The sequence below is a fragment of the Temnothorax curvispinosus genome, unplaced genomic scaffold, assembly GCF_003070985.1.
Source record: "Temnothorax curvispinosus isolate PA1 unplaced genomic scaffold, ASM307098v1 QBEX01017512.1, whole genome shotgun sequence".
In the NCBI taxonomy this organism is placed as follows: Eukaryota; Metazoa; Arthropoda; class Insecta; order Hymenoptera; family Formicidae; genus Temnothorax; species Temnothorax curvispinosus.
The window spans coordinates 2,853-13,223 of NW_020227292.1; the positions used below are offsets into that span (position 1 = coordinate 2,853).

General features: G+C 41.8%; 2 protein-coding genes across 2 annotated transcripts; both read left to right on the plus strand.

The window, feature by feature from the left end:
- Positions 1–435: 435 nt before the first annotated feature.
- LOC112467547 lies at positions 436–6,535 on the plus strand. Its single transcript, XM_025036227.1, has 3 exons — positions 436–629; positions 3,335–3,605; positions 6,352–6,535. The coding sequence occupies exons 1-3, from the start codon at positions 436–438 to the stop codon at positions 6,502–6,504; spliced, it is 618 nt and encodes a 205-aa protein (XP_024891995.1). The 3' UTR covers positions 6,505–6,535.
- Positions 6,536–8,937: 2,402 nt separating this feature from the next.
- Positions 8,938–10,365, plus strand: LOC112467546 (prostate stem cell antigen). Its single transcript, XM_025036226.1, has 4 exons — positions 8,938–9,092; positions 9,154–9,273; positions 9,663–9,841; positions 9,915–10,365. Exons 1-4 carry the CDS (start codon positions 9,035–9,037, stop codon positions 9,999–10,001), a joined length of 444 nt encoding a protein of 147 aa, XP_024891994.1. The 5' UTR covers positions 8,938–9,034; the 3' UTR covers positions 10,002–10,365.
- The last annotated feature ends 6 nt before the right edge of the window (positions 10,366–10,371 follow it).

Here is a 10,371-nt window from a genome sequence, read left to right on the forward strand (position 1 = left end):
TGTTATCTTAAAAACAATGTCAACGTTCTTTGGTTCTCTCTAATGTAACAGTCAAATAATTTTGTCGAACAAGTCATTGATCTCTTTCGCAGATACATAACGGGAAGAAAAATTCAAGTCATCTAACCGACGCATCCCGAGGCAATCGGTAATAAACAACAGAAAGCGTGCGAGTTGGCGCGTCACATCATTCACGTCGGATGACGATTGCGGGGAATCATGACACAAGGTGTCTGCACTTACCATATGAAGTCCTTGCAGTGGCTGCAGAAGGTGGGCTGCTTGAAGAATCGGGGCATAAAGCTGTGATTCTTGACCATGTAGATATTCTTCTTCTTGAGAGCGCCCTTCCGGCCCCGCAATTTCTTGCCGAAAGCGGTGTTGCTGTAGTCGGGCCCGAAGGAGTCATCGCACGTGTAGTCCGGATCGTCCGCCATGATTCCGCCGCTGTTGCTGCTGCTGTTGCTGCTACTATTGCTGCTACTGCTGCTGCTGCTGCTGCTGTTCCTGTTGCTGACCAGCCGATCGACGATGAATCGACTCGCCGACGACGTCGACGTCGACGGTGCCCGGGTGTCACACGCGGGCGGCTCGTCGCTGGGGACGACGCCGACCTCTCTGGAACCTCGGTCAGTTCCCGATGTCGCGTTCTACTCTCGATATTTTCTCAGTTACGCGCACGGAGCTGTCGTCCCGTTCTTCGACGACGATCGAACTCGCACGGAGTGGTGACCGCGCGCGGGAGCTGTCACACGGCTCCGACGACCGACGACGGTGTGTCTCGCGCGTCGCGCGCGCGAGGCTTGACGGACGGTGAGGAGGGAGAACGCGCCCGGTGGGTGGGGAGAATTGGAGAGAGCAAGACAGAGAGAGAGAGAGAGAGAGAGAGAGAGAGGGAGGGAGGGAGAGAAAGAGAACGACAGAAAGAAACGACGCTTTCGACGTCGGCGCGCGTGGTTCTTTCGAGCCGTCCAGCGTGTCCTGCGACGTCCGACGTCCGATCGAGTCTTTAGGTGCCAGATAGCGTATATACTCTCTCGCCGCTCCTGAAGCACGCACGTCCTCTCTCTCTTTCTCTCTCAGTGACACGTCGGCTCAACGACGGCTCCTCTCCCGGTCCCGTCGTTTCCCCGCTCCCCCTCCCGCCCCACGGTTACACCGGGCGCTGCGCTTTCGCGCTGTCGCGCTCCTTCTCTCCGCTCGTCCTGCTCCGACTTTAGAGAGTCTCCTCCCTTTCTCTTTCTCTCTTTTGCTCGCGCTCTCCTCGTTGCTCCGCAACAGGCACTATCTCCCTCTTTTTCGCGCGCTCGCCCGGCACCGAGCGCTCGACTTTTCTCTCTCTCTCCCTCCCCCTCTCTTTTTCTGTCTCTCTCGCCGCGAAGTGCGCACCTTGTCGTTCCCTTTCTCCTCTCGCTTCCGCCACGCTCGTAATAGCAAATACTATACTACTCCTACTACACTTGCCCACTTCGTCTCTCTTCCGCTCACTCCCTCTGTCGGGCGATCTCACAATCGGCTCTCCTTGTCCAACGCCCACCTTTCCTTTTTGTCGCTCGCGCTCTACCGTTCGTCCGCACCTTTCTCTCGCTCCTCAGCGACTTTCTCTCTTTCTTCCCCTCGCTCCAATTTCTCGTCGTCTCGCTCCCGCCGCCGTCTCGATCGCCTCGCGCCTTCCTCGTCGCCGCCGCGAACCGTCCGTCGTCCCCGGCACCTGGTTTTACCCGTCGCGCGATGTACCGTCGTACCCGTCTGTCTCCCTCTATCCCTCCCGCCGACCCTTTTCCCCCCCACCCCCGACCGAGGCAGACCGTCCTTGTTCGTTCCGCGGCGCGACGCCGTGACTGCCGCGCCTCTGTTCTTTTCTCTCTTCCCCCTTTGGCCGCGCGCGCGCAGGTTACCCGATAATTTTAGACTCTCGGCGTAGTGGCTAGTGGCTCGGCACAGCACTAGCACTAGCCACTGCTCAGCCTGCGCTGCGCACTCGAATATCGACATGCGACCGACGGCGGGGCGGCGGCGGCGGTGGCGGCGGTGGCCCGCCGACGAGACCCGCCGCGAGCCGCACGCGACGCCGAGATCTCGGTGTGAAAGGTGGAGAAAAGGTGGAAAGGGAAGAGCGTATGACGTTTCCGCTTTCTTGTGCTCCGCTTCCTTCCTTCCTTTCTTTCTCAACTGTGGACGTCCGGGTCGTGCTCTTCCCTCGTTCTCCTCTTCCCGCGCGGGATGCACCCCCCGCAGGCCACGCACCAGCAACGAGTCGGAAGGAAAAATGATGATGCTGCTGATGCTGCTGCTGCTGATGCTGCTGCTGATGCTGCTGCTGCTGATGCTGCTGCTGCTGCTGCTGCTGCTGCTGCTGCTGCTGCTGCTGCTGCTGATGGTGCTGCTGGTGCTGCTGGTGGCGGTGGCGGTGGTGGTGGTGATGGTGGTGGAAGCTCGATCTCTGCCTTCATCCGCCTATGTCCTGATTTTTGTATATGTTTCTCTGTCTCTTTCACCTCCCTCCCCTTCCTCCGCTCTCAATCCCTCTTACTCCTGTCTGTTTGGCGCGGACATTCGGTCGCTGGACCGAAGACAGCGCCGGGACTTACCCGTGGAGGAGACAGAGGATCAACCCCTTCGGCCGGACGAATCTAAACGCATGATGCGCTCAACCGGACGACCGGTTGCCTCTCCGTCGCGAGCAGTGGTCGCGGCTGCCCGATGTCAGACGCATCCCACATCCCACCCCACGCAGCTTACAATCGTAGCATCTCCCTGGCGCATGTGTTAGTCACACATTTCGGCTACTCACGGTCCGCCGCGATCGCGGAAGAGAGATCCCCGAAAGGATGGCCGCGATGTCTCCTTGAGACCTTATCTAATTTCTCACGTGTCACAACTATCGATTCCTCATCTATCCCGTTCTATTTTTTAACCGTAGAATATCCTGCGACATTCGCGAGCTGTTTACGCACCTATGGAATGTTTACTCTAATCAATTTCGAGTCGGTACGTGGCCCTCTTCAACATTTTTCGACAACTTAATTAATATGTATCCAGCTATAAATTACAGATATAAATGAATCTATTATAAATCTCGCTGCCGACATCTGTCAAAATATACAAATCCAATTTCCCGCAAACGATCCCTATTTCAAAATTTTTTTTCGTATTTTTTGGTATTTAGCGCGCCTCGTGCGAACTCATGCATTTCGCAAAAAAAAAAAGAAAAACATTAATATCAGATAAGATAGGTCTCAAGACAAAACGGACGAGCGGGATGATAATGGAATCGACGGAGATTTTGCCAAGAGGGGGGGGGGTCCTTCCCTTCTCTCATCGTGCGTTAAAGGAATGCGCGATCGTATATATATCCGACGATAATACGACTCGTGCGGGATTCGCGCGGGCTTCCGCCGGGTTTCACTCGGAGGCTGGCCATCGATCTGCGGTTTCATCCCCGCAGGAAAACGCAGAAACCGGACCGAGCCGTACTATTTAGGGTGGCGCGAGCCGCGAGACAGAATCCGTCGCCTCATCTCGCTGTCCTCCGCTACGGCGCGCTTCAGATTGGAGGCACGAGCTACGAGCTGCAGCTTGATCCTAAGCCGGTCAACTGGAAAGTCTGTAATCCAAGTTGTGACGCGCGCGGGTCAATAATACCCCCGGGCTATTTTTAATAACGTGACGACCATGCACAGAGACTTGTACGAGAGCGCGCGCGCATAGACACACATTTACGCGCAGTATACATCATCTGTGTGAAAAGCATGTGCACACTTTGCGTCCCGGAATGTCCGCGGGACATCCCGCAGGACTGTCGGAAGACACCCGAGCGGTAAAAGTTCACCCGGTTAAAGACGAGCTCTTTGCGCGTTCTACGCTTTTGCGCCTCGAGGAGATCACCGTCCAGTAAACTATCCAGCGACCGCGTATGTCGTGATGATTAATAATTACACTGCAAATCTAAGTGTGCTATTTTTACACGCATAAACGTTTAAAAATGACACATCAGACTGAAGCTCTTTTTACATGTGTTTCTTCACGTGTTAAGTTACGTCATTTAACACGTTTAATTATATTAAATTGAAAGTTAACACATACAATCGCATTAAATGACGTGATTTAAAACGCCAAGAAATGTGTATGAAGAACTTCAGCTAGAACAACACACTTGGATTTGCAGTGTAACGTTAACGTCAGTGTCAGACAAGGCATCCGTGTTATTTAAACCATGTTCGAGATTTTAAACAGTTGTCGAGCAGAAAGCTAACTGGGCTTATTTAAGAAATTTGTGGCATCTTAATATTTTATTAATAACAACATTTTTATTTTTTATTTTTAATTTCTACGTAAAAAGAAATTCCATATAATATATAATTATTATTATTTATCCTAATTCTCTCTCTCTCTCTCCCTCTCTCTCTCTCTAAATTTTAATAACACGCCATAATTGCATTCTTTCAATCTGATGATTGTTATATTGTAGAGCTGTCGCTTGGTCGATTAATTTCAATAAACATCCCGCGCATGATTTCGAGATTAGGGAATATTTGCGAATTTTTCGCGGAATTTTTACGAAATTGGCGGCTGTCATGTGACGGCCATATGTAACTCTACGGGATGAAGGGATTTTCGGGATGGATTTATGGCGGTGCGAAATGATCCAGTCATTCTCCTACGTTCATCGAACCTCCCCCCCTCCCGTTTGCGCTCCACGAATTCCCGCGGATTACGGCGAGGTGATCGATCGATCGAGCTCGCCGATTGTACGACTCTCGCTCGAGAGATATTCGCGTACGACGTAATACGCGTCATTTGCATTCTCCTCTCTATTATTCATGATGATAACGCACGATGATAATGCTGATAAACAGATTACGAGTTTATGTATTATCGTTTTAATGACATTTTCTGGTAGATCTGTAAATTTCCGTAACATTGGTTAATGCGTATTTTGAAACGCATTAGAGATTTTCTCTCGTGTTATTTTGTTCGTAAATTTTTTTAAAGCCACCCATAATTGGTAAATAAAACTTCGAAGAGATAAACGAATTTATGTTAAAATTACTTTTAGCAATAAGTAATCAATAAAAAGTTAACGTTTCTCTGCGTATTTTTATCTCTGTAATTTATTGACTCTATATAATTTATTTCCCATTTCAAAGAAGTTTCAAGCATCTAAGAGTGTCGGCGATATTGATTAGCCGGAGTATAATAAAGTCTATTATAAAATATGTCTTATACCTTTTAAATATTAGTTTTTATCAGCAGTAGTTTTTAAATACTGAGAAATAGTCTCTCTTTTAAGAAGATATTTCTGTACAAAGTGTCATGTTTCTGTTTTATTACAATTTTACACATGAAAAATTTACACAGACACTCCAACGCGCTTATATTATATGTTCACTTACATTTTTCAAGTTAGATTAATATTACACAATAAACTAATAGATTTTAAATAATTACTCAGATTGATATTTTATTAGCTGGAATAAATTATCAAAAGTTTTGAACCGAAAAAAATTATCTTCTACTTTTTAAAAGCACAAAACTACTTTTGTGTGTTTTATCAAATGTAATACTCAAACAAATGTATTACTCAAATAGATATATTTAGCTATTTCGGCAGATATTCATTTGCGAATATTTCAGAAATGTTTTTCTTTGGTTCTCTTTCATACAAAGCTAATTATCGTGTACACACATGGGATCATAAATGTTTTAGCACATGAATTCGCATATTAGGGGCTAATACTTTCTGCCATTTATATTTTATTACATATTATTACACATTATTCATTATCACATTATATTGTTACGTGACAAAAGTTGATGTGTCAAACTTTGCAAATTATGCTATTTTGAAACAGCGTTGCAACTTCATGTGTATGGAATTTATGATCCCGCGTGCACACACAAACACACACACACACAAGTAATTACCTTTGTATTTTTTTCCAAGTTATTTAAATGCAATTAAGACTATTGCGTCTATCGCAATTGCTTTTGAAAATATACGGAATGTTCCGTAATTGCTGCTGCTACGTTTGAGAGTCATCGAATCTATAACCAATTCGAGGATGATTTCCCTTGAGTAAACCTTTGCTGGACGCCGCAGTACCGTTCTTCTTCCATTTTTTAATATTTAATCTCGGCTAGCGCTCCGTCTCTATAATTAAAAGTTTGTTAGAATTAAAGTTTATTTTAAATTAAATTTATTTAAAATTAAAAAGTAAGAACCGCCTGCTTTTTCCGAAAAAAGAATTTTTCAAAGAATTAACGCCGGATGCGCCGGATGGTATAAGCGGGTCGTCACGTATATTCGCGGTGAAATAGGAAAACGAAATTTTATGTTTTACTTTACAGCTTGTAAGTGAAAAAGGAACCGACAAAACAAACGGAAGAGGGAAGACTTCGGCTCTCGTACGATATAGTCAAATCGGCACTGACTCAGATAAAAGAATACATTCGGACAACATCATGCGACCAGGTAATAAATACCATAAGATCTCCTTATAATATAACTATTTGACCTTCGTACTTTTGGCAAAAGCAGATGACCCAAAGTACGTAAATACTTCAATACCAAATTCTTATAAACTATACATATATAGTATGATATATAATATATATCAGATTTTTTATAAACTCTCAAAATTTGTAGATCAACACATTTGTAGATTTCAGAATTTAAGTCATGAAAGTGAGTAAAAATATATGTGAAACGTAAAAATGTAACATCTGTTGCGTGTTAAGTGACTTGAAATAAATTTCACTGTAAACTGAAGTAAATTACATGCAATTAGTATGATAACAGGTAGGGAGGGAGGGAGGGAGAGAGACCAAATAATTTTGCTGTGTGTTTGAAAATAAGGTGTCTCAAATGATTTCTATTACTGTAACTTTTTTTATCAGCACATCAAAATATTTTTCACATTTGACTTTAATATTGAAGTTTATATAAAATAAAATTGTGCAATTTTTTCATTTTTCCTGTTATAACTTTAACATTTATCGAAATATCATAACCGAGCAACAGTGCGTGTTCAGAGTAGCAACATGATATATACGAGCACACAATTTACGTATCGCCCAGGCAAGAGTTTAATTTATTTCACGAGTACTTTTCTTTTTTTACTAAAAACCAATTGAATTAAAATCACAGTTGGGAAGTCTATTTTATAAAAGTAATGCGTTATCGTTTCCGTTTTCGTCTCTGAGAAGTAAATTGGAATCATTGTTCAATAATTAATGCGTCGTTACTATTTACTTTCCAGCAACAATTTCGGCCAAATTACATATATATCAACGCTAAGTGGTTTCAGCTCTGAATCAATTAAATTTTGTTACAAAAATGATTAATACATACGATAATTAATGTCATTACTGTCTTTATAATAAATATATAATTATATATAATTATTTATAATAAGTGTAAATTTAAACATTTACATCTTTACAAAAATATTATTGTATATCTTTATTGTTTGTATACTTTATTAAGTCATTTTCAGGTATGACTGGTAATTGCGTATCAAAAGCAACATCATAGAAGGTAAAACTGATCTGAAAAATGATAATTTTTAGGACAAATGTACTGTGTATGTATGTATATGTGATATTGGGGAAAATGTAAATAATGAAAAATAAAAAAGAACAAAAAAACTCATTATTTGATGGTTCTGGTTCTGGTTCTGATCCAGATGTTTTTGCAGTTAGAAAAAATAATACTTTTAAACTATTATTATATTATTGCAAGAGTTTCGCATTGTATACGTACATCTGATGCAGCGCATAGTCGAGACATCCCCATGTGTAATTTCGTTTTATTTTCTGTTTATACAATTTCAATACCGGCTTAGTACTTTTAATCGATCAAAAACTTCTGTTTTTTTCGCAACGAACTCAAATTTTGTGTATCTGCTTTTTGTAAATTACTCAGAGAATTAATTTTTAATAAAAAATTTTTAATACATTTGCAGAATTATCCAGTTAAACCTCAAAAATCTTTGCACACGCTTCACGTTTTCTGGCTGAGAAAATTTCATTATACGGCTGTGATTTTACTCTCACTATTGACATCACAAACCCGGTGCTATGCACGCGCTATTTAACTCTAATATAATATTTTACTGTTACTATTACACTATTAACCACACAACTGTCCAAATATATGCCGCTCATGAATTAAGCGCAACGAGAGAACCAATCGGCATCGCGGAAAAGCGACACGATAGATTCGAGTATCGATGACACGCCCTTTTTGGAAGAAAAAAAAAGGAGAAGAGAGGATACATTCAATATCATCGGTATAATCGGTAATTTTAATGTATTAGTGAAAATTATATGTTTAATATTATTATACAGTATAGGCCCCTATATAACACGGATTCACATGTATAACACGATGGAAAAATTTTAATATTTACTTAATTGTTTTAAAATAAAATTAAAAATATGTTACTGGTACACTTTTTTAATATTTATTTTACATTTTTTATAACAAATGTTTATATTTCTTTTATAAATATGCGTTTCCATATGCACACATAATCCATATATGTATAGCAATACAGGAATGATAGCAATAATATTCTTGTAAAATTTTAAGTACAAGTATACTTGTTATTATATAATATATATAATACTAACTTCGTTTGTGTATAACTTTCTGGTACTTTCAAATGTTCTTTATTTCCTTCAGCTATAATTTTAAAAAATTTTTATAATTTTTAGATATTAAAAATGTATTCTGTGTGTGTGGCACTGTCGGTGTCGTTTCGTTATAAGTTGGTGGACTGTGTCGAACTTTGAGCGTGCCGCGTACCTTCGCCATAAGGCTGAGTTTCCACTGAGCGCGTCACGCGTCGCGTCCGCGTCATCCGTCGCGACCAATCAAACAGCCATTTTGTCGAAAATTGACGGAGAGGGGGCAAAACGCTGGCTTTCCTTCGCTGCATGAAATTGCGGCTTAAAGCGTTTAAAGCTAATAAGCTCTCGATCATCATCATCCCGCGATAAACCGTGTTATCGCGCTATCTCTTTTGAGATGTCGAATTTTACAAAGTGGCACCTCACGCTAATCATTATCTCCTGCGCGTCTCTCGGTAAGTGATCGAAATTCCGGGATTCGCCCAATTTCTTCTAACCCGATATCTTTGCCCGTAGGCCACGCCCTGGAGTGTTACGTTTGCACGGATCAGGAGGGCAACCGCGATAAATGTCTGAACACCATCAAAACCTGCGAACAGGGACAGGATATTTGCCTCACGGAAATCAAATGGGGCAGTAAGTCAGCGCACTCGGTCATTCATACGTTCTTTAGTTCTTTGAGGTTATGTGCGTGCCGTCGCGTGCGCTCCGAGCGCGCTCCGTTTATCAGTTTTCTAATTTAAGTCAACAACCATCATTTAATCGCTCTTTATTAAAGACGATAAGGACGTATTTAATGACATAATCAGACCGTCTTGATATCGATATCTCTCAGACAGCAATGGGAGAGACCCTGAGGATTTTGTTTTCAAGTGTGAAAATTAAAATTTTACTGAAAAGAGATAACCCAGTTAAAGAATTATATTTATTCGATTAGATGTATCTCAGTGATAAGCCATATACGTAAAATCAGATATCAGTATGTAACAGTATTACCATAGGGATAATGAACCTGGTGATTATAGGTACACCGTACTGGTCCCAGGGTGCCAAGAAACAATTTTACGTCTCTAAGAAATGTGCCACTAAAAGGGAATGTGAGAGGCTGCAGCGCAGTAATATGCCCGATTGTACTCATATCTGGTATCAGGACTGGAAGTGTTCCTCTTGCTGCCAAGGCGATAGGTGTAACTACTATGTTATTGTAAGTACAAGTTCTTTGGTCAATAATTTGAAAAGATGCGATAAGTGAATAAGTATTTCATTGTTTATTTCAGTCCGGTGGAAACGAGAGGAAAATACATAGTGGAATATTTGCCATAACAGTCTTGATGTCCTTGTTGGGCGCATCGAGGTTTCAATGACAGTGGTTCTGCAGAGACAATTGGCCGATGTTTTAGCTGCCGAATCAATTGATGAATCTCATCACTGCAGACTGAATATGTAAAGATCTTATTTTAGCGTAATAACTAACGCAAGATAATATTAAAGTTACACACGCAAGATAGGTTTTACAGTCATATATGCAAGATAATTTTATACTTATACATGCTTTTTGCAAATGTATGAATGTATTGTGTTCAAATTAATCTATTATCGTAAAAATTCCGTGACATTTTTTATTATACAATTTCTGACATATCTCGGACATTTGAGATGTCTCAGAATGTTATATTTGCACTAGTGGTTTTATGATAATTGTAACGTAGATATAAAAGTTTATATATATATATA

Bases quoted from the DNA above. Each gene is read 5' to 3' on its own strand.
- LOC112467547 (XM_025036227.1), top strand. From the start codon at position 436: ATGATTCCGCCGCTGTTGCTGCTGCTGTTGCTGCTACTATTGCTGCTA. The intron at 630-3,334 runs GTCAGTTCCCGA...CGTGCGTTAAAG, and splicing joins CCGACCTCTCTGGAACCTCG to GAATGCGCGATCGTATATAT. The intron at 3,606-6,351 runs GTCTGTAATCCA...TTTACTTTACAG, and splicing joins CTAAGCCGGTCAACTGGAAA to CTTGTAAGTGAAAAAGGAAC.
- LOC112467546 (XM_025036226.1), top strand. From the start codon at position 9,035: ATGTCGAATTTTACAAAGTGGCACCTCACGCTAATCATTATCTCCTGC. The intron at 9,093-9,153 runs GTAAGTGATCGA...CTTTGCCCGTAG, and splicing joins TATCTCCTGCGCGTCTCTCG to GCCACGCCCTGGAGTGTTAC. The intron at 9,274-9,662 runs GTAAGTCAGCGC...TGGTGATTATAG, and splicing joins CACGGAAATCAAATGGGGCA to GTACACCGTACTGGTCCCAG.